General features: G+C 59.8%; 1 protein-coding gene across 7 annotated transcripts; it reads left to right on the forward strand.

Annotated features, from left to right (window-relative positions):
* The first annotated feature begins 9 nt into the window (after window positions 1–9).
* SMTN (smoothelin) lies at window positions 10–22871 on the forward strand. 7 transcript variants are annotated; one of them, XM_087857221.1, is made up of 21 exons: window positions 12–152; window positions 1909–2039; window positions 7251–7399; window positions 7799–7892; window positions 7984–8062; window positions 8158–8264; window positions 9150–9470; window positions 9560–9632; window positions 10225–10296; window positions 10377–10898; window positions 11096–11268; window positions 14370–14522; window positions 14611–14686; window positions 15796–15960; window positions 16057–16119; window positions 16337–16403; window positions 17335–17508; window positions 17678–17795; window positions 18374–18525; window positions 19485–19650; window positions 22568–22707. In XM_087857221.1, the coding sequence occupies exons 2-20, from the start codon at window positions 1989–1991 to the stop codon at window positions 19627–19629; spliced, it is 2754 nt and encodes a 917-aa protein (XP_087713347.1). In that variant the 5' UTR covers window positions 12–152; window positions 1909–1988; the 3' UTR covers window positions 19630–19650; window positions 22568–22707. The 7 variants fall into 7 exon arrangements, with proteins under 7 accessions (XP_087713350.1, XP_087713346.1, XP_087713351.1 ...); XM_087857223.1 differs by having other exon boundaries at window positions 8158–8255; XM_087857220.1 differs by lacking the exon at window positions 19485–19650 and having other exon boundaries at window positions 11–152; window positions 22568–22871.
* The last annotated feature ends 58 nt before the right edge of the window (window positions 22872–22929 follow it).

Genomic DNA, 22929 nt, shown 5'->3' on the forward strand with positions numbered 1-22929 from the left:
TGGACGGGCGGCGCTTCCAGAAGCTCGGGGACGGTTGCTGAGGGGGACTGGGATCCCGGTCGCGGCGCCTTCCCCCTGACCGTTCCTAGTCTCTGTCGGATCCCGAGCGACCTAACCTGAGCCCGCGCCGAACGGGTGGGCCGGACTGAGAGGTGGGTGTGCAGGCCTCTAGGAGGCACCTGGACCCCCGACGGGTCCTGGGGGTGGAACCCGGATATCTAGACAGGGGTTCTGGGACTCCCAGACCTGGGTGCTCCCAACCATCCACGGGGGCTCTTAGCCATGGGATAAGGTTCTAGACTGCGGGAAAGAGGATACCACCCACGGACCTCCAGGAGGCTCCACGACCCTGAGGGACCCTGGTCTGTGGGGACAGACACCTTGGGGAAGGTCCCACATTACTCTAAGGCTTTTCTCAATCCCCGGGGACTGAAGATTGTGTGTGTGTGACAGGGAGCCCTGGAACTGAAGTGGGGCAGAGGCGGGAGTCCCTAAGGAGAAAGACACTTCCTATAGTCCCCTGGGTGTCATGGCTTACGCATCAGGGACCCCTGCTCCTCAGGAGACATGGGGGAACTCAGAGTGTCCACAGAGCCTAAGTCTGGTGATTGCTGAGTGGCACTTTGGGGGGATTACCCCCAAAGTAAGTGGATAAGAGGTAAGAACCCCAACAGAGGGAAGATGGGTGGTTGACACCCATCCAAGCCTAAGGGGATGGGAAAGGCAAGCAGCCACTTGTATAGGCAGGGCCCGAAGAACCCCAACTGTGTGGATTAGGACCCCCCCCCCCCCACCAGACCCCTTCACCGGATGGGGTGACTCGACAAGTGACTGTTCTGGGGAGGGGGAAGGCATGACTGAGGGATGAATCAACGTGGGGTGGGGGCAATCCTGGGGCCATTTCAGTCACCATACATTAACTAAGCACCTATGGTGTGTCAGGCTGTGGGCCCTCAAATTCCACAAAGACATGAGGGCTGAAGAAAGGAAGGAAGGAACTGGAAGTTTGGGCCAGGATTTAGGGGGCCATGATGGGCAGTGACAGGACAAGAGGGAGTGTCCTGAGCCCCTAGGGGCACTTGGGGGGGGGGGCTTTAGGAGCTAGAGGTGGCCAAGGTTTTGATTAAATCCATCCCTGCCCTCTGGGTCTTTGGGATCCTCCTTCCCCCTGTGACAAATCCCTGGCCCTCGACAATCCTCACTTTGCCTATCCAGAGGTTGGACGGATCAGGTTCTGAAGGCTATTTTAGCTGGGGAATTCAATTCTAAGTGTGTAAATTGGCAGGAGGAGCTGGGTGCCTGGACACCTGGCTTCATGAGGTCTAGGCAATTGGCATCAGGGGAGGGCAGGAGGGGAGAAGAGAGGAGTGTGTACAGAGAGAAGGCTGCTGTCAAGGACTGGAAGACAGGATGTTTCCGCCAATGGATTAAATCACCTGGGGAAATGCGGGGCAGCGGCAGCATGGATTTGGATATGCGCACAGCCCACAGCCAGAGACTGAGCTTTTGGTCCGGGAGGGGGCTGGGCAGGCCCTGGGGATAGGTGGGTGGGGCAGGAAACTGGAGTCTGGCGGGCACCCCCTGGTGGTGAGCAGGCTGTAGTTGGCCTTCTTAATCCAGGTCTCTACTCCCTGTTCGATGCTTAAAACGGGGTGAGAGCCCAGTTTAGGCCACAGAGCAGGCTGGCATCAAGTTAGCTGGGCTGGAACCAGGGACTCCCACCCTTGGTTTGTTAAGTTTTCAACATACCAGCTAGGACAGAAGGGAACTCCCAGCCGGGAGCCACAGGTAGCAAGGATCAGACACTAACAGATGATCATGGGTTGAAAGGGAAACTGAGGCACAGAGCCCAAGTGCCTGTGATTTCTAGAGGCCCCAGCAGGCCTAATTCATGTCTGTCTCCTGCAGAATTCTGTGAGCTGGTGTCAGGTGCCACAGGCACTGGAGACCTCACTAGGAGGGGACGGACAGAGGTAGGGGCCAGCGAGATGGCGGATGAGGCCTTAGCCGGGCTGGACGAGGGAGCCTTGCGAAAGCTGGTAAGTGGCCCGTTCATCCCCGCTCTGATGACAGGCAAGCCAGGTCAGAGGCAGGGCCTGTCCAGGCTACCTCTCAGCTGACAAGAGGAGGGGTGGAAGGAGGGGGCAGGAGGAGGGCTCAGGGGAACAGGACTAAGCCTGTTATGCATGGCTGATGCAGGACCCAGTAGCATGTGCCTGTCCATGCCAGGTGCTAAGGCCTGGTGCCTCCCAGCTCCCCACTGCCACCACCTGTTTAAACAGTAACTGCTGAGGACTCGCCCATGTGCAGCTACAGGTGTGGGGAGGCTAGATTTGCTCTCCCAAGCAACAGCCTGGGCAGTGCCTGGCCCTGGAGGCTAGCCCAATGTTAACAGTAGCAGCAATGATTAAAAATGCCAGGGCACAGGGGCTCCTGGGTGGCTCAGACTCCTGGTTTCCGCTCAGGTCATGATCTCAGGGTGTTGGGATCGAGCCCAGCATCTGCCCCCCCCCAACTCAGCAGGATGTCTGCTTGAGGATTCTCTCTCTCCCTCTGCCCCTCCCCCTGCTCCCGCACTCTCTCTCTAAAATAAATAAATAAATCTTTTAAAAAATGCCAGGGCACAGCAGGGGTCAGGCCAGGTGCAAGACCATCTCACAGAAGCTGTGACCACAGTAGCTCCAAAAGCCAGGAGGGCACTGTGGCTCAGAGAGGTGAAATCACCTCCCCGAGGGCACCCAGGTACAAAGAGGGTGTGCCAGGATCCAAACAAACCCCAAAGAGGGCCATGGGGGACCAAGTCTTGGGTAAGTCAAAGCCAGAAGAGCCCACAAAGAGGGATGGGGGCCCTTGGGGGCCCTTCTAAGCTCTGACTTCTAGTGTGTCATTTTCCCTCTCTCAGCCTCAGTTTCTTTCCCTGTAAAATGGGAGGGAGAGATCTGTGCAAACATATATCTAGGTCCTAGAGTTGGCATGGGGATAGGATGAGGCATGGGCCCAGATCTTAGAGTGGAAGAAGAATAGGCCCACTCTTTTCCCAGCTTCTATCTAACCATAGCCCACCCACCCCCATGCACAGAAAGGCTGTAGGGCAACACAACAGGGCAGGCATGCGCCCACTATCAAGGGCAGGGAACTACTGAACTGGAGGAGGGGCCAGAGCCCCGCCCCCATCCAGCCCGTAACCTCGGTGAGGGTGGGCAGTGGAGGGGCGGGGATTAAAGATTTACCTTTACCTGCATACCACTCTTCTGGAGGCAGGGGTCACTGGGCAGTGGCCGGTGCTGCCATGACCTACCCAAGGCAATCAGCCTGTGTGCCCTCGAACCAGCCCCTAGACTCTCCGGCTATGTACCGGATTGGTTTTCCAAAAGTTCCCACCACGTCAGCTCGACCTCCCCTCAGGAAGTCAGCTGGGGGTAGTAGAGTCAGGACATGCCAGAAAGAAAGCCAGGTCCCCGCGCATCTCCGTCTCTAGGGGTCCACTCGGAGGCTCAGGGTTCTCCAGTCGCCAACTCCCACCCCCATGTGGGATTTCAGAGAAGCAGCCAAAGCGGCAGCTGCTGTCGCCCCAGCCCCGCCCCCTCCCTGGGAAAGGACTCACTAGACGCTGCCCCTCGTCTCGGGACCGCGAAGCCGCCCAAGGTCTTTCCCACCCCCAGACCGGTTCCTCCACGGCCGGCGCCCGCCATTACTTCGCCCCGGCGCTGCCGAGGGTCCCCGCCCCGAGCGCCCGCCTGGCTCCCGCCGGCCTCGTGGCAAGAACGGGGGCGTCCCAAGCCGGGCTCCTCCCCGCGGGGCCGGGCCTTATAAGGGAAAGCTGGCCCGCGCCCCAGCTTCGGGCAGATTCGGGGACCCGGGCAGCCGCTTCCGGCCTACGCTCCCGCACATTCCTGAGGACGGGGTGGGGTGCCTGCGCGGGATGGGGGCACTTGGGGACAGGCACGCCGCGTGTCCCTCCGCCATATACCCAGACGCCCTCCGCCTCGGTCGGGGGTTCGAGTTCAAGCTCCGACGCTCACTAGCTGGGTGACCTAGGGAAGCTGCTTAAGTGCTGTGAACTTTGATTTCCTCTCGGTAGCCGGAGACATTAAAGCAGGCGGCGGCGGGGGGCTTCCTGTCTGGCTCCCCACCGGGCGCCCAGTTCGGGGCGGCCCGGGAGAGGCGTGGGCGGTGCCCTGGGCGGGCGGGCGGTTCCGGAGCCTGCGGGCCTTCAGCGCCCCCTGGCGAGGCCTCGCTCCGCTGCCGGCCCGTCTCCCAGGGTGGCTGGAGGAGCTGGGACTGAGAAAATGCTTGGAAAGTCTTCTGTGTTGTGCGGGTGGGGGTGCTGAGTCCCAGAAAGATGCCGGGGCCTGTCAGACCCCACCCCCCACTCCCCACTCCCCAACAGCGAGGACAGAAAGGCCGGGAGACCCGGCCCCCCAGGAGGAGGAAGTGCCCTCTTTCCTCCCGGGAGAATTTCACTGGGCAGTTTCCGAAACCGCCCTATCCCCTTCCCCTTCCTTCTGGTGGACAATGGCGCTTTGTACTTCCTTCCCTCCCTCCCACAGTCCCCTCCACACAAAACGGTGGGGCCTGAGAGGGCGGGGAACATAGGCCACACAGCAGGGGTACTGTGGGCAGACAGTATCTAGGCCCAAAGGTTAGGGTCATGCTGGGGGATGACCAGTGGAATGAGGTTGTCCTTCCCCCAGCCCCACCACACTCATTTGGTGGGGGGGATCAGATGGAGGATCCTATTTTCCAGATGGGGACAGTGAGGCTTCTAGGGAATACAGAGGTAGCCAAGGTTCTACATCAGGCTGTTTTCAGAGATAAGAACCCCATCTGTGGAACCCAGGGCATTCAGAATGGGTACCCAGGAGACAGAGGGCTGGTCATCGCATCTCTTGGTCTCTACCCTCTGTACAGGGGGACTGAACCAGTTGACCCCTCAGGCCCACAATCTCCAAGTGTACCACAGAAGGTTCTAGTTCTGAGGCCAGGACTGCAGGGTGGGAAGGTGAGCCTCATTCTCCCTCCCTCTGCTATAATAGGCCCCCTTTGGCCTTTATAGTTCACTCTAGTCCAGGCTAGAGAGGGTTCCTTCCACAGTGGTGCCAAGGTCCTTGAGGTACCCACCATGGCAGACAGACCCCAGCAACAAGAGCTATCTTCAGCTCAAGACCGACCCTGGAGTCAGAGAGACATGGGTTCAAACCTGGCTCAGGTCATTTGGCTGTGAACAAATGACTTCTCCCCCTTGAACCACAGTTTCCTCATCTGTCAAATAGGAGTAATAAAGTGACTGGGTTTCTGTGAGATTAGAACAAACTGGGTTCTCAGTGCAGGATCTGTCATATAGGTTCTCGATAAATGTTACTGATGCCTCGTATCTTGTACTCATTTGCCTTTCTCTCCTTCTAAGTGGCTGGAACCAAGGAGGGGGTGATGTTTACTGCATGCACAGCTATGCAGGGGGACCACAAGTCACCTCCCCCATCCCCACCCACTGCCCTGAGGTGGAAGCCATTGTTTGGCAAATGAGAAAACCAAGAAACAGAGAACTTAAGGATATGTTCCCGACCACCCAGCCAGGTGTAGACTGAGGCTGGAACAAGCTGGGGTTCTGGCCTGAGCCTCAGGGGACCTTCCCATTGCTCCTCAGAAATGTGGAGACTGAAGGAACCATGGAGGGATCTGTGCCCCAGACCTCTCCCTACTCTTTTCAGACTAGGACAAGTGACCTGATGGCAGACGTGGGCCAGCCCATACACCTTGCTGAAACCTATCCCCACCACCACTGGCCCCCTATCCTGGAGTAGGAAGGAATGATGGGGGAGGAAGGCTATAGAGGAAAGAGGTAGAGGGTTCCTTGACCCTACCCCTGAATGGACAGGGGTCCACCCCTGGACAGCCCACTGTGCACTATGGTTTACAGAATGGGTGGCCAGCAACTGCCCACCTCGGCCAGTTGCGGGGCCAGGCACTGCTTTCTGAGATTTGACTCCTGTCTCAGGGTCCTTCGTCAAACCCCCAAGAGCCTGGGAGCCAGGAGGAGGGAGGCCACCCCACGGGCTCCTAACAGGGTCCCCGAAAGGGTGATTAGGGCAGCTGGAGTCCACCCTGTGAGCAAGGAAGATTCCCATGTTCTTATCCCAAAGCACTACAGCCTTGCTAGGGGGTGGCAGCCCCATCCACACTGGACTCATGGGAAAACTGAGGCAGGGACAGGTGCTCAGGAGTTCTAGTTTCTTGCCTGGCTGGGGGCTATTTTTTTCTCCTGTACTGACCCAGTCCTAACCACCATCAAAGGGGCCAGGGCCCAGAGTAGGAGGGTTAGTTCCCCAGATAGATAATGCAGCTGCACGAGGGTCTACCCAGGGCCCTAGAGAGGGTATCAAAGGGGGGGACAGGTGCTCCCACCTGCTTCTGAGCCCCTCAACCCCTGGGAAATTAGGGGTGGCTGGTCTAACGAGGTTCAGGAAAGAGTCAGCCAATTGCGATGCCTCCCCCATACCTCTCCCGCCTACAGCCTCTGTGGCTCAAGAGAGAGAGGACAGGTGGGAGCACCTGTCCCCCCCTTTGATACCCTCTCTAGGGCCCTGGGTAGACCCTCGTGCAGCTGCATTATCTATCTGGGGAACTAACCCTCCTACTCTGGGCCCTGGCCCCTTTGATGGTGGTTAGGACTGGGTCAGTACAGGAGAAAAAAATAGCCCCCAGCCAGGCAAGAAACTAGAACTCCTGAGCACCTGTCCCTGCCTCAGTTTTCCCATGAGTCCAGTGTGGATGGGGCTGCCACCCCCTAGCAAGGCTGTAGTGCTTTGGGATAAGAACATGGGAATCTTCCTTGCTCACAGGGTGGACTCCAGCTGCCCTAATCACCCTTTCGGGGACCCTGTTAGGAGCCCGTGGGGTGGCCTCCCTCCTCCTGGCTCCCAGGCTCTTGGGGGTTTGACGAAGGACCCTGAGACAGGAGTCAAATCTCAGAAAGCAGTGCCTGGCCCCGCAACTGGCCGAGGTGGGCAGTTGCTGGCCACCCATTCTGTAAACCATAGTGCACAGTGGGCTGTCCAGGAGCTCTGGTTCCATGGGCCGGTCTCTCTGAGACCCTGGGTGGGTGGGAGGGCAGGCTCGTGACAGGCATGTGGCAGAGAGAGTAGAGACAGACCACTCATTGTGGCCCAGGCCAAGCTGTGGGCAGCTGGTACCCGCCCTCTGCCCCGGCAGCCGAAATGCCTTGCCCCTCACCCCCGCCTGCCCCACAGTTGGAGGTCACAGCGGATCTGGCAGAGCGGCGGCGTATCCGCTCCGCCATCCGGGAGTTGCAGCGGCAGGAGCTGCAGCGTGAGGAGGAGGCCCTGGCATCCAAGCGCTTCCGTGCTGAGCGGCAGGACAACAAGGAGAACTGGCTGCAGTGAGTGGCCAGGGGGTTGGTCATGCAGGTGGGAGGAAGACGCGCCAGGGCTCGGCTGCTATTGTGCAGGCAGGCGTGAGCACAGGTGTGCTTGCTGCCCATCTGGGTGTGCAAACGGCAGCACAGGCAGGCATTTGGAATACACCGGCATGTCTGTGGGTCCGGACCACTTGCCGGGCCTGGAGTCCCAGACACACGCATGTCGATAGCACGTCCGAGCCTGTGGTTCTAGTGCTCACACACGTGGGCATGCGTGTGCCAGCGTGGAGCCAGAGGGTGTGCACCACTACCCGCCCCTCTGCCAAGGTTCTGGGTGCCCCGTCCTGGCCCCTCCCCTCAGCTCACACCCTCCATGACTTGGCAATGGCAGTGGGGGTTATAGTCATGCTGTCCCTGCAGCTCTCAGCAGCAAGAGGCAGAGCAGCGAGCAGCTCTGGCGCGGCTGGCGGGGCGGCTGGAGTCCATGAATGATGTGGAAGAGCTGACTGCACTGGTGAGGCCCAGGCCAGGCCAGGGGATGGGGCAGGGCAGGTGAAGAGCCGGACGCCACAGTCCAGCACCGGTGGCCTGTTTCTCATCCACAGCTGCGAGGTGCCGGTGAGTATGAAGAACGCAAGCTGATCCGAGCTGCCATCCGCCGCATAAGGGCCCAGGAGATTGAGGGTATGTGCCCTGCCCTGGCCCCGCCCTGTGCCCTGCCACAGGCTACCCACAGCACCTCCCGGCCACTCACCTGACATTTTGTCCTTCCCTTCCAGCTGCCACGTTGGCTGGGAGGTTGTGCAGCGGGCGTCCCAACAGTGGCTCAAGAGAGGAGAGCAAGGGGCAGGCAGCACAGAGGCTGGAACGCTGTGAGGTGAGGAAGGTGAGCAGGGTGGGAGGGTATAGCCCAGTGTCCTGTGCCCATGGATGCCAGCAACAAAGAGCACCTGTGTGTCTTTGCTAGACTGGTACTTGACTGAGGGTGGGCATTTTTGGGGGGGACTCGAGGGCTCTATCTCAGGCCTCTGCCTACCCTCCCGGGCAACTTCTGGCCGCATGTCCCCCAATCCAGACTGCATCTACCCAGGCCTTCCCCTCAAAGCCATCTTGACTACACTGCTCCTGAGTGTGTCTCCCATCACCACCCTGCTGGCCTCCCTGCTCCCAGCCAACCTCTCCCCCACCATGGCCATCCAGTCTCCACTCGGTAGCCAATGCAATCTCCCTGAAATGCATGGTACCTCCCCAGCTTAAACCCATCGTGAGGCTGTCGCTCCCTATCCAGATAGCCCACATCCTGACTTTGGCTTCTCAGGGCCTACCTATCACACCCCAGCTGACTGGTGGAGCACTGTTCACAGAGTTGACTGTTCTCCAGGGAGTGTGGGCGAGAGGTCAAGCTGTGTAAATTCCTTAAGTGGCCAGCAGAGGCCGCTGGGTCCCAGTGCCCAAAGGACTAACCCCCACAGACACACCCACTGATGAGCCAGGCTGGGGTCAGGGTCAGCGGCCTCTGCTCCAGGGATCTCTGAAGACCGGGAGTCCCCAGCAGGTTTCCTGTCATCCCCGACCCCTGGCATAGGATCTGATCCTCTCTGAACTGCCCTCCTCCAGGCAGTGCCAGGAGGCTGGGAAGTAAGAATCAGCATCCATGCATGTGCGGGTATGCCCACAGGAAGCTATGCCTAGCCCCTCTGCTTTGCATGCCCTGCCCTGGGCACCTGACAGCCTTGGGGAGCCTTGGCTACATCCTGTGGGTCACCCACAGGTGCCAGAGCCAGAGACACAGGAACAGCAGGCGGAGGTCCCAGAGCCAACCCCAACCCCCCAGGGCACCAGCCGGGATGTGACCACGGTAACACTCCTGCTGCGGACCCCACTTGGGGGCACACCCAGCTTACCTGCCTCGCCTGTCAGTTCACCCACCACTGCTTCTCCTGAGCCTCCACTAGAGCCTGCTGAGGCCCAGTGTCCTGCTGCTGAGGCTGCGGGCAGCCCTGAGCCACCCTCCAGCCCACCCAGGGCCACCAGCCCTGAGCCGCAGGAACTGCCAGCTACCCCCAGCACTGAGAGGCAGGTGGTCAGCAAGGTGAGTCTGGATGAGGGACAGGGATGCCAGGCAGGTGAGCTCCTTGATTTGGGGAGTCAGGCCCTGCTTATGCTATGTCTCTCCTGCAGCTCCTGCCTGGTCCCACAGAGCCCCCAGCTGTCCAAGGCCCCACCAAAGGTCCCTCCAACACAAAGAGAGCAGGTGAGGGTCCGAGCAGGAGTAGCTACAGGCCTCCCCTTCCGTGTCTAGAAAATGGGCTCTAGTGCCTAGACTGCTTCAGCTTCTTCAAGGCTAGGCAGTCCCTGACACTCCTCCCACTGCCCCGAAGTGTCCCCACCCCCAGCCTGGCCCGCCCCCCCACCCATGGCCAGAGGCCTCCCCGCAGCCTTGAAAGGCAACGGGCCTCAGGCACATTCTTTTCCCCAATAAGGGAGTGCGCCCATCTCCCAGCTGAGGCCATGGGCAGTGCTGGCCAGGGGGGGTGTCCCCCATCCCCATCAGCAGGGAGGATCTGGGCACCCTTCCTCCAGCCCAAGCCTAGCCCCAGCCCCCAGGAGTGTCCAAGTCATCCTAGGGTCAGTGCTGGAGGAGAAGGAGGAGCCTATAAGATAGATACAGCTGAATGGGGGGCCAGGAACTAAGGAGGAACAAGACAGGATGGGGAGACTGGAGTGCAAGAAGGGGTTGGGAGGCTGAGGTGGTGTGGAAGAGAGAACTGTGAGAGGTGGAACCCCCCTATCCAGTCTCCTTTATCTTCCCCCACCTGGCTACCACCATTTCTCCAAACTGCCAGACCTGCCTGGACCCCGTCCCTGCCAACGTTCCCTGTCCGTGCTCAGCCCCCGCCAGCCAGCCCAGAACCGAGGTACTACCTGTTCCCACTGCTGTAGACTCGGGGCAGTCCCTGTCGCACCAAGTCACTGATAGCCCTCTTACCCCTTCTAGAGCCCCCCACCCCTGCCAGTGGCTCTTCCCCGTTCCAGCGGGCCGGCTCCGTGCGGGATCGTGTGCGCAAGTTCACATCTGATTCTCCTATGGCTGCTGGGCTCCAGGATGGTCCACCCCGGTTGGCCCTGGGTTCCTCGACCCCCACAAGACTCCTGGGCCCCTCCCACATCAGCACTACCCCTGCCTCCTCTTCCAGTGGCTCCTCCTCACGGGGCCCCAGTGACACCTCCTCCCGATTCAGCAAGGAGCCACGAGGAACAGCCAGGCCCCTGGCCCAGCTTCAGAGCTGCCCCCGGGAGGAGGGCCCCAGGGGGCGGGGCTTGGCTGCCAGGCCCCTTGAAAACGGAGCAGGGGGGCCCATGGCCCGCGCAGAGGAGCCCAGTGCCCCGCTTTCCGTGCCTGTCGGCACTGCCGAGCCAGGGGCCAGTATGAAGACCACATTCACCATCGAGATCAAGGATGGCCGTGGCCAGGCATCCACAAGCCGAGTGCTGCTGCCCACAGGCAACCAGAGGGCAGGTAGGCCTCCCTGCTGTCTCCCCACTGCTGGGGATGAGTGCCTGCAGCCAGCCACCCAGCTCTGCACATAGGACAAGTGCTGTAGCCAGGGTTCAGGGTGTCTCCAAAGGGTGTGCTGGGGGCAAGGGGCACCATTAACCTTGGCTGGCATCGCCCGCACTGGAGCTGATCTGACAGTAGCCCTTCTACCCCTCCAGAACTGACGCTGGGGCTACGGGCGCCTCCCACCCTCCTCAGCACCAGCAGTGGGGGCAAGAGCACCATCACCCACATCAGCAGCCCTGGGACCCTGACCCAGCTGGGCAGCGTCACTCACGTTACCAGCTTCAGCCATGCCTCCCCTGGTGGCCGGGGAGGCTGCAGCATTAAGGTGAGCCCCTCCTTACCCCACCAGCCTCACGATCCATCAGTCTTATTAGACTGCTTCAGGATGTAGGGCTAGCAGGGTTCCTCTGCTCCACTCCTCCCCGACTGCACACACAGGGAAACTGAGGCCCAGAGACAGAAGGGGGCTACCTACGGTCCAGAGCCAGCTGGTGGCAGAGCTAAGGGCAGACTAGGGTCTATCAGCCACGAGGTGTGTCAGAAACTTACTCTGTACTGGCCGCAGATTTCCCACATGCTGGTCTCTGGTCCTTACTCCCAAACCAGTTCGTTCATTCCTAATGAACAGATGGGAAAACTGAAGCTCAGAGAGGGTGTTGAGGGCTTGCCCCCTCTTCCTGTGCTAGCCCCAGTGCCCCTGCATCTACTTCATACTAGACCTCAGCCCCAAGAAGCAAAGCTGCTGATCTGCTCATCCAGGATCAGCCTGGCCTCTTAGGAGATTGGAGATCAGTGATTACCATCTGCGTCAACATCGCTGGGGGGTTCAGCAGAAGCACTGATGGGGGGACAGGCAGGGGGTGCCAGTCAGGTGAGGCGGCAGCCTAGCAGGTGCCACGGGAACTGAATACGCCGCACCCTTCCATTATTCATTCCTGAGGCTGGGATCAGCTGGCTGGGAGCTAAGCTGGGGAAGGGATGCCCCGTGGGCCACCGGCTGCCCAGGTAATGTCCTCTGGACTACACTGGGGACTGAATGGGACTTTGGTTGAGGTGAGATGGCTAGAGCCAGCTTTGGGCCTTCTCAAGGGTGACTGGGAGAGGTGGAGCAAGAAAGCACCCTTTCCCCTGCAGAGCAGGACCCAACTGCTCTCTGACAAGAGCGTGAGGGGATGGTGCTGAGGCCCTTGGGGTGGGGGTGGGGGGTACAACGGTGAGTTCTGTATCTGATACCACCAACTCACCTTAGTTTCCCCATCAGGAATCAAGGGAAAGCAGAAAAGTGCCTAAAATTTGCTCAAAACCTGTAGTTGGGTCCAAGGGCCACAGGCGGGCCAGAGAATATTTACGTCAGGGACGAGACACTTGTTACAGCAGATCGCTCAAAGCCCCGCCTCTCCGTGCCTCCATTCCCCCCATTGGTTCAAGGCTTTCTACAACTACATGGCCTAAAGGCAAAGGAGTGCAGGCTCTGGAGGCTGGCAGAGTGGATCCTAGCAGCTAATGCAAATAGTGGCCGAGGCAGGCCCATTCCTTGCTCCCTGCCTTGGTTTCCCCATCTGTGGGCCACGGGGCTGTGGCCTAGGTAGTCCTCCAGGACCTGTGCAGCGCTGCTGTGCTGCCGGTCTGTGATCTCTGCAGGGCCAGGGCCAGGCCTGGCGGTCTGCCTGTTTGGGCAGGCCGCCCCTCCCCCACAGCCCCCTCCACAGGGAGCCCAGAATAGGTTTCTATTTGGGCCCCAGCCCCAGCTGGCGGGTGGCAGGCTGGGAGGCCGGGAGGCCAGCAGGGGCGGGGCAGGCCCACTGCCCTTGCCTTCGCCCTCAGGCCAGCTGCAAAGACTCTGACACTGCCAGCCAGAGGCAACTGTCCCTACCACTGTCCCCATCGTCACCCCACCATAGAGCCCCTGCCATCACCATGCCGGGGGTACCGGGGCCCGGTTCTGAGCTGGCTGCAGCCCTTGAGGAGCGACTGGGCTTGGCGTTGGAGGAGCTGCGGGCAGTGGCTGAGGCGGGCCGGGCAGCAGTGACCCAGGCGGCTGAGGCAGCAGCCTCCGCCATGGAGCCAGTGGCCCGGGCAGCTGAAGAGCTGCGGGTGGAGACGGCGGCACTGAGCCGGCGGCTGGATGCACTGGGCAGGCAGGTGGAGGTGCTGAGCCTGCGGCTGGGGGTCCCAATCGCGCCTGACCTTGAGCCCGAGCTGGAGCCCAGTGAGCTGCTCCTGGCCGCTGCCGATCCCGAGGCCCTCTTCCAGGCAGCTGATGCCGGGACCCCCGTGGCCCACCCGCCTGCTTTCAGCACCCGCCGCCGCTCCTCTGCCGGCCCTGCCCGCAGCAGCAGTCTCGTAAGTCCCTATGGGCTGGGGAAGGGGGGGTGGTTTTGAGTGGGTTCTGCCTCTGCTGAGGGGCCTTAAGATATGCCAGTACCTTCTCTGAGCCTCAGTTTACCTATCTGCAGTGGGACTGGGATGCTAGTGCTCCAACGCTCAGGCGAGAGGGTGCCAGGCTCCTGGCCCTGAGGCATGCTTGGTGGCTGCCCCAGCAGCCCCTGGCCAGGGCCCAGCCCCCACCCCCACCCCTACTCTGCGCAGCCAGGCTGAGTCTCCCTAAAGCAGCTGCCACTTCGGCTCTCCTTACCCTCACAGCAGACAGAGAGACCCTGCCAGGAGGGGAGGGGCTGTGATAATTGGGCTGGGGGCTTGTCTGCAAGTGGTTGGAAGGTGGCCTGGGAGGCGTAGGGTGCTAGGTTGGGGCTGCAGGCCCCTTGGAGCAGGGGCAGGCTTCAGAGAGGACTTGGCTCTGAGCAGTCCCAGTCAGACACCTGGTCAGGAGCCCAAGGGCCCTGGTCCAGCCCCTTTGGGGTGTGTGTGTGTGTGTGTGTGTGTGTGTGTGTGTGTGTGTGGCATGTGCTGCCTGGGCAGTGGCCCAGGAGGACCCAGGCCTTGGGAACTGCCAGGACAGAGCACAGCCTGCCTGGGAGGGGGCTGGGAATGAAGTAGCAGAAAGAGCTCAGGTTCAGGAGTTAAGCTACCTTCAGCTCAGACCCCAGGCTACCTCACACTTATAGAAGGGCTGTGGGCAAGTCATGGAGCTACCCTGAGCCTCAGTTTCCCCTTATGCTAAATAGGGACAGTAAAATCCCGAGTGTTTATACAGTGCTTACTACCAACTGAAAAGCACCAGTATTGGCACGGTTAATTGTATTAACACAATTCCGGGTAGATGGGGAGCCCTACGGCAAGGCTGTCAGTGCCTCTTCCCTGAGTCTGACCGCAGTATGACCATCCGTGCACGGGCAGTCTGGCCAGTTGGTGGTTATTTCCAAGGCTGTGCCCGCAGACCCAGGGCCTAGTCCCCCGTCCGTTGGGGGCACGGTTGGTTTCATCTACACCCCTCCTTAAAGTCCATGCCCTCTCCCCACCCTGCAGATGGAGCCAGAGCCAGCAGAGCCCCCCTCGGCAGCCGTGGAAGTGGCTAATGGCGCCGAGCAAACGCGGGTGGACAAAGCACCTGAGAGGCGGAGCCCACTGAGCGCAGAGGAGCTGATGGCCATCGAGGATGAAAGCATCCTGGACAAGATGGTATGGCCAGATCTGGCGGACTGGGGGTTGGCAGGGGGCAGGAACCCAGCAGGCAGCAGGTGGGTAATGACAGGGGTTCTATCTGCAGCTGGATCAGACGACAGACTTTGAGGAACGGAAGCTCATCCGGGCTGCACTGCGTGAGCTCCGACAAAAGAAGAGAGGTAGAGAGCCCCTGCCCCACTCCAGATCCCGCTGCTCCAGTGCCCAGCTGCTCCCCTTACTCTGGGGTCCATTCACGGACACTCTAGTTCAGTAAACTGCCCTACCCAGCTGCTTCTCTAGCCCCAGATGTTCCCTTGCGTCATTCCCCCTGGATCCAGCTTCTCCCTTCCCTAGCCCCTTCTTTCCCCCTGGCTACCCCAGTTATACCGTCCCCAACCTGCTTCTCTTCTCCTTCCTAGACCTAGTTACTCCCTTTCCTAGCTACTCCTTCTTGGATCCCATTGCTTCCCCAAGTACTGCCGACTACTTCTTCCCTGAATCCAAATACTCCTTCCCCCAGCTGCTTTTCTCTCCTTGAGAGCCACTGATGACCACCATAGCCTCTGCCCCCCACCCAGCTTCCCATTCCCTGAGCACAGCTGCTTCTTGGACCCAGCTCTTCTTTCCCTCAGAGTCTAGATTCACTTGCTGCTGTAGATACTCTCTGAATCTGATTGCTTCCTCCAGGCCTCGCTGATAACCACCTAGCCCCTATGCCCACCCACCTACCTCTTCAGACCCAGTGACCCCTTTTACCAGCTTCTGTCCTAACTCCTCTTTCCCTGTAGTGAATTACTTCTCAGTACCTCCAATTACTCCCTCCTTGGATCTAGATATTTCTTCCTCTAGCTGCTCTTCTCCCACTTAAGACCTATTTAAAGACCCACTCAGCTACTAGCCTCACTCAGCTTCTCCTTCCTTGAACTCTGCTACTCCCCCCACCCCACCCCCGCCCAGATCTGCATATTCACTCTGGAATAAGCTACTCATTCCCATAGAAACCCCCTTTGTGGACCCAAATACTCCCCCTTTGAGTTTAGCTGGTCCATATTCCCTTGTCTCTGCCTGAGTCCATTGCCACACACCACACCCCGCCCCGCCCCCTGCCAAGTTATAGCTATCCCCTCCCCCTCAGCTACTCCTGGAGAGGGCCCTTGTCCCCTGTCTTCAGTAGTTCTAACAAGTTGCCCTCCACCCCATCTTGTGTGCCCTGTGTGCCCGTGCATATGTGCTGTGTGGGTGATGGGTGGCCCTTCTGGGCATGCATGGGGCATCCCCCCCCGCCCAGACCAGCGGGACAAGGAACGGGAACGGCGGCTGCAAGAGGCACGGGCCCGGCCAGGGGAGGGCCGTGGCAAAACAGCCACTGAGACCACCACGCAGCACAGCCAGCGGGCAGCCGATGGCTCCGCTGTCAGCACTGTCACCAAGACCGAGCGGCTCGTCCACTCCAGTAAGGGGCCAAGCAGGGCTCAGGGCTCCGGGTGGGACTATATCCACCCCACTGGCCCCACGCCTCACATTCTTCCTCTCACCCCTGCCGCTACAGATGACGGCACACGGACGGCCCGCACCACCACAGTGGAGTCCAGTTTTGTGAGGCGCTCGGAGAGTAAGGCCGCCCGGGTCGCCCTGTGCCTGCCTGCCTGCCCACCTCCGCAGACTCTTCCTCAAGCTCTCTCTCCGTACCTTCATCTGTGTGTCTCTCTGTCCAGCAGTCACTTTCTCTTCTCTGCCTGTGGCTACCACCATTCCCCCGCAGCCCCCCCGCGCTGTCTCCCCATGTCCAGCCCGAGCCCGAGCCCTGCTCCTCTTCCCCTTTCTCACAGATGGTGGCGGCAGCACCATGGTGCAAACCAAAACCTTCTCCTCATCCTCATCCAAGAAGATGGGCAGGTGAGCACAGGTACCCATCCCCAGACCACAGACGAGTCAGTGCCACATGGGACCCACTGCACACCCATTCTACAGAGGGGTAGACCATGGTGCTGGAACGTGATGAGCATACAGGCAGGGAGGGTCAGAGCAGGAATCAGGCCACTCCTGCTCCCCTTGTGATCTCACCTAATCCTCAGCCATACCACCTCTAGGGAGGCCAGAGATTTGTTCAGGGTCTCCCAGCTCTGAGTGGCACCTATGGCGCTGAGCCCGTAGAGAGGCCTGCCTGCCACTGAGCTGCATGGTGGCCCTGCCACTTCCCAATGTCTGCAGACCACGTCCCATGTCACAGCACTTTGGCACCTTATTCTCATGAGGGAGGAGTACACCTCTATCCTACAGAATATATCGGGGCTGGTAGGATCAGAATTCAGGCTGGGAACCAGAGGGGTTCAAGAGCTCTGGGTCAGAAAGACCCGTGTTCAAGTTCTTGCACCGTCCCTCATGCCCTCTGAAATCTGAGGCCAGAAGCCTGTTTCCTCATTTTTAGTGGAAATGATAAGGATCCCTCCCTCCCCTTGTGAAGTTTAAAATGACACAATAGATATGAGCTGTTATTATTACCATTATTCTGATTATGCTGGTGGGCATTATTAGTTGACAGTGCCCAGAACCTGAACTCACCTGTCACTCGACCAGAGAGTGAGCCTTCTCAGAGAACTCCCCAAGGGCCAAGTCTGTTGGAAAGAGTGACTCCCACCCTCTTTTGAGCTTCAGCCTACTCTGCAAAATGGGTGTGATAAGGACGCCTCCCTCCCCTGCTGACCGGTGTTGGGGTCGTGGATTACCTACCCCAGGGTGTAGAGTCGGGAGCCCAACAAGACCCCTCCCTTGGCGAGCGGGGGTCGAGGCTCAGGAGCAGCCTAACAGTCGCCTCCCTACCCCCCAGCATCTTTGACCGCGAGGATGAGTCCAGCCCGCGGCCCGGCAGCCTGGCGGCACTCGAGAAACGCCAGGCAGAGAAGAAGAAAGAGCTGATGAAGGCGCAGAGCCTGCCCAAGACCTCGGCTTCCCAGGCGCGCAAGGCCATGATTGAGAAGCTGGAGAAGGAAGGCGCCGCGGGGTGAGTGGCAGGGGGCGTGGCTGGGCGGGGCCAGAAACGGGAGGGTGCAGTGGGAGCTGTGCTGGGAGGGGCCTGAAGGACGGGGAAGGCGGGGCCTGGGACCGGCTGGGTAGGAAGCAGCATCCCGTATGCTTAAGTAACCCGCCCCCCCCCCCACACTCCCCTGCAGAAGCCCTGGTGGACCCCGCGCAGCCGTGCAGCGCTCCACCAGCTTTGGGGTCCCCAACGCCAACAGCATCAAGCAGATGTTGCTAGACTGGTGCCGAGCCAAGACACGTGGCTATGAGGTGAGCGCTGTGAGGCCAGGCAGCCAAGCTTCTTTCTTCTCCCCCCAACCCCCGCCCCACAGGTCCGCACCTCCCTCTTGGCAGAACTCCTTCTCACCCCCTGTGCTTTTCACAGCCCCCGTGCCTGCAGGGAGGATGGAAGTCCTCTTTTGGGATGAGGAAACAAGGGACACACAACATGCCCTAGAGTCCAGAATAACTGATTAAGTGGCAGGGCCTAATGAGGGCCCAGTTCAGAGCCAGACCTCACCCTTGGAGTCCCCCCTCATTGCTCTTGGGAGTGAGAGTGGGGGAGCTCGGTAAATACCTATAAGTAAGGGAAGGAGTGAGGGAGGCATGACCGTGGTCTTAGCTGGGTGGTGCTGGGCCTCCTGGTTGCTCTGTGCCAGCAAGTAGCAGACGTGGGAGTTGACAAACTGAATTGAAGGGTGCTCGTGTTCCCACTCCCCAACCGCTGTGCAGCCTTGGGCAAGCTACAGGGCCTCTCTGACCCCAGTTGCCCTACGTCTGGAATGCCAAACGCTGGGGGCATAGAAGTTACGGGGAAGCTGACCAGTCCTCCCACCACCCATACATAGCACGTGGACATCCAGAACTTCTCCTCAAGTTGGAGTGATGGGATGGCCTTCTGTGCCTTGGTGCACAACTTCTTTCCCGAGGCCTTCGACTATGGGCAGCTCAGCCCGCAGAACCGGCGTCAGAACTTCGAGGTGGCCTTCTCATCTGCTGAGTAAGTGTGGGCCCCAGCCCTGCTGGTGTCAGCTGGGCATCTGGGGCTGCGCAGCTGGGCCAGGACCAGCTGCCCCAAGGCCCCCTGGAGCTGGCCAGCCGCACTGTCAGACAGTGGCTGACACCCCCTTCCCCAGAAAGCCCCTGTCCTCTCCACCCTGCCCACCCGCCGCTGAGCGTGCCAGGCGCCCGCCGGAACGAAGGAGCCACTGGCCCGCCTACCAGCCCCGGCCCAGGCCCACCAGGTGGCCCTGTCCGTATCCCCCCATCCTCCCTCTGCCCCCTCCTCCATCTCTCTCTCTTTCCCTTTCTCTGTCCTGCTCTCCTCCCACTGTCACCAGAGCTCCCTGCTCCCACGGGATCCCGGCTGGAGATTCCAAAAGGAGGCTCCTGGCCCGGGCACCGTGCCCGCCCAGCCTATATAGGTGTTGCCAGAGGCTTATATAGGACATCAGCAAGCCCTCCACTTTGGAATCGTTACCCCGTCTGCTCACCTCACCCTCAGCACCCTCCATCTGTCTTTCCTTTTCTCCTTTTCTCTTTCTGGTTCCCCCAGATTTCTTCCTCTTCCCCCTCCCCCACCTCCTCTCACGCCTCCCTCACCCCCCCCTCCCTGGGGCACAGCCCTCCTCTCCAACCTCAGTGCCAACGCCATTGCCCCCACCCCGTTCCCGCTTGCCCCAAGAGTTCTCTGCACCTGTGACTGGTCTGGCCCCCCACCCCTGTCTGCATCGCACACCATTAGTGATGGGTAGTGAGCGGCACGTCCACTATGGGGAAGGGGCATGCGGGGGGGCCGGCAGACTGCAGCACTGAGAACGTAACTGAACTCTTGTCTCTGTGTGTGTGTGTATGTGTGTGTGTCTCTGTTCTCCTCCCCTTTCTCTTCTTTGCCTCTTCCCCCTCTTCCTCTCCCGGGCCCTGCCTCCCTGCCCCTTCCCGGCCCCCTACCCTCCCCAGGACCCATGCGGACTGCCCGCAGCTCCTGGACACAGAGGACATGGTGCGGCTTCGAGAGCCTGACTGGAAGTGCGTGTACACGTACATCCAGGAGTTCTACCGCTGTCTGGTCCAGAAGGGGCTGGTAAAAACCAAAAAGTCCTAACCCCTGCTCAGGGGCCCCACGGTGAGAAACGCCGCCTCGCCCACCTGTGCTGTATGCTGGAATCTGCTCAGAGGGGCACAGAGAGAGACCCGGGAGGTGGGTGGGGGAAACAGCCAGGAGGAGCCAGACACGGGCCTATCTTCTGGCAGTTCAGGGCCTAGCAGGCAAGACCATTCTTCTAAAGGGGCAGCGACAACCCACATGAGCAGGACTGAGATGGAGCAAGCCCAGGAGGGAACCCCAGAGGAGGCACCGGACCCAGCCTGCAGGCCCGGGACAGCTATCTGAAGAAAGTGCAAACCGAGCTGGGATCTGAACGACAAGTTCAGGCTAAAGGAGGGAAAGGGAGTCCCGGGCAGAGGGATGAGCCTATGCACAGGGCTGGGGGTGAGAGGGATGGAGAGCACGGCACACCCAGGAAGGGAAGGAAGTTTCATCTGGGTATGAAGGGGAGAAGGGGCCACAGGAGTTTGAACTTCCTCCTGAGAACAAGGGTCATAAAAGATTTCCAAACAGAGAAAGGATGTATGTGGTCTGGTTAGCATTCTAGAACAATGCCTGGATGAGGGATGGGGAGGGAAGGAATGGGCTAGATAGCTGGAGCAGCTTAATAAGAAGTAGGACAGGTTTCCTGATGTATCCGGTTGGGGAGAGAGAAGGAGGCTCAAGGAAGTCTGCTAGGCCTCCAGTCTGGGCACTGGGGAGCTGGTGGTGCCACACTCACTGGAGAGCTCAAGAGCGGGGCCAGTTAACAGGAAGATGTTTCTGGATCTCTAAACCAGCTCTGACATTTTCTCTCTAGCCACCTCACCTCAGAGCCACAGTAGAGAATTCAGGTCCTGAGCTAACTGTCCATTCCAGAGAAGCTGCTCAGAGGAGAAAGGTGGCCCAGCGTCCTGGAGGTTTTAGGTCAGAGACAGGGCCAGAAACTGGAGCTCCAGACTCCCCACTTAGGGCTGCTTTCCTTACCCCATCACTTTTCCCACCTGTTGTGTAGAGAGAAGAAAAGACAAAGGCTCAGAGGGAGCCAGGGGATTGCCCAAAGCCATGTGAGTCAGGGAAGAGCTAGCCCTCAGATGCCCCTCGGGGCCTGGAGCCATGTGGGGGGCAGCCCACATGTGCACACATATACCCAGAGAAGCCATGCAGGTGAGGGGAGGATGGGCTTGGTTCTGTCTCCAGGTCATATATGGACTTAGGAGCTGCCGCCCAGCAGGCTGGCCTGGAAGGAGAGGGGCCCAACCCAGCCCTGATCCAGTTGGAAAGTGTGACTCAGCCGCGCTGTTGCTCGAATTGCCCTGTGTTTGGCCTGTCACTGGGGCAGCTGGAGCCCTGAGCTGTGAGCCCCAGTGTAAACAATGGCTTTATAAGGTCTCCAGGGAAGACACCAGAGGTGGGAGGGAGCTGCACGTTGGGGAGCCCGGGATCCCTGGGGAGATAGCCACAGCTTGAAGGAGCTGCAGAGAGAGGCTGCCTTTTCCCCCATAGTATAGCCAGGGAAATGAATCCTGCCTGGGGCAGAGATGACCCCAAGGGCACATAGCACATCAGCAACAGAGTCAGAACCTCATTTCATCCTGAGTGCTCCCAAGGTCTCCACTGAGGCAGAGAACTTGTTGCTGTAAAGATGAAAAAACTGAGTCACAGAACAGGGCAGAGCTTCATCTAGCACACAGAGCTGATCAGGGTACAGCCTGGACTGAAACAGGTCTCCCGCCTCCCAACCTTCTTCCGGGAAGGAGTCCGGGTGAGCTGGGAGTAGGCCCCAGCCCTACCATGGTCCCAAGTTTGACCTTGAAGGCACAAGATGGGAGGAGGTAGTCCTGGGCCCTTTGGTAAGTTGGCAATAGGAGGAGTTCCTGCCTTTATGCCTTCCCTGCCTAAGGAAATTCAGTTGACGTGGACATGGAGGGAGCAAGGCAGCAGAGGTCTTGCTTTGGGGTGGGGGGAATGGAGCCAAGGAGCAAACTCAGCTTTAGAGTTCTGGGGCTGTCGGTTGCTTAGTGGCTGCAGCCCATTCACTCCAGAGTGGGGAGATGGCTCCTGCAGTAGGGAAGAGGGGGCTCCAGGCGGGTGTCAACACCCAGGGTTGAGTGCTTGAGTCCCAGAAGGCCCAGCCCTGCACCTACTAAGCTCGGGGGCTTGAAACATGACTCCTGGTCTGTGACTCAGTTTCCCTCTCTGTAAAGTACAGCCAGCACTCTGGAGGATGACAGAAGGGCAGTCCTACCCTTGAGGATGTTGTAGATGGTTCTGTCTGTATTGATTGGGACCCTCATCTGTCTCCCCTGCTCTACCCAAGGCAGGTGGTAAGGGTTTAAGAACTACCAGCCCCATCCCCCCTCCCCCCCACACACATTCGCTGTCCTCCATCTCATGTAGCTGGTGCAAGGACAGGGGTTCCTGGGCCTCTCTGCAGGAGGTACCTGGCCAGGTATCTGAGAGACAATCCAGGGCACAGAGGGTTACAGGGGCGGTCCTGACTGCAGAAGAAAGATTTCCCATGGGTAAGCCCCCACTGGATCCAGTGGCCCAACCCAGAGGCTTGTGCCAGCTGGAGTGTGCCATTGAGGCTGTGTTGGAGGTGGCCCTCCAGAGAGAACATGGGTGGGGTCTGGAGGCAGGACCCCCCCCCCCCCCCAGGGCTAGGGGTAGAGACATGAATCCTGCCCAGAGTTGGAATGGGACATGGCCCTACTCTCCCATCTCCACATCCGCCTGCCTGGCTCGGCTCCCCGCAGTGATCCTTCTAGGCGAGGGTGAGTGGGGCCTGGGGATTCCTGTCTTCCCGGAAGGCTTTTACCCCCTTCAGTCAATCAAGAATCTGGAGTTTATGGAAGACCAACAGGCTGCAAGCAGAGAAAAGACCTCCAGGTAGAGGGTAGCCGCAGGAGGCGGGGTCGGTGCTGACAACCACCCCCGTGCCCCCTCCCTGCAGGATGCTGGTGGACTGCGTGCCCCTGGTGGAGGTGGAGGACATGATGATCATGGGCAAGAAGCCCGACCCCAAGTGCGTCTTCACCTATGTGCAGTCGCTCTACAACCACCTGCGGCGCCACGAGCTGCGCCTGCGCGGCAAGAATGTCTAGCCTCCCTGCCCGCACGGCCCACCTGCGGCAAGCTGCCCCCACCATCCAGGCACCATCCCCTCCCTGTGCGCCTGCCCACTGCTGCCCTGTCTGTCGCGACACCCTCCCCCGCATACACACGCTGCGTTTTGATAAATTATTGGTTTTCAACGACGCTGACTCCTCTCTGCCTCTTTTGGGGTTGTTAAATTTAGGGCAGCTTGGCAAGGGA

Source organism: Ursus americanus, chromosome 30 (assembly GCF_024610735.1).
Source record: "Ursus americanus isolate L20-20 chromosome 30, mUrsAme1.1.p, whole genome shotgun sequence".
Classification (NCBI taxonomy): domain Eukaryota; kingdom Metazoa; phylum Chordata; class Mammalia; order Carnivora; family Ursidae; genus Ursus; species Ursus americanus.

Coding starts and splice junctions, on each gene's coding strand:
- SMTN (XM_087857226.1), top strand. CDS start 1,989: ATGGCGGATGAGGCCTTAGCCGGGCTGGACGAGGGAGCCTTGCGAAAG. Junction 9,471..9,559: donor AGAGGCAGGTGGTCAGCAAG/GTGAGTCTGGAT, acceptor TCTCTCCTGCAG/CTCCTGCCTGGTCCCACAGA. Junction 18,526..22,567: donor GTGGCCTTCTCATCTGCTGA/GTAAGTGTGGGC, acceptor CCCTCCCTGCAG/GATGCTGGTGGACTGCGTGC.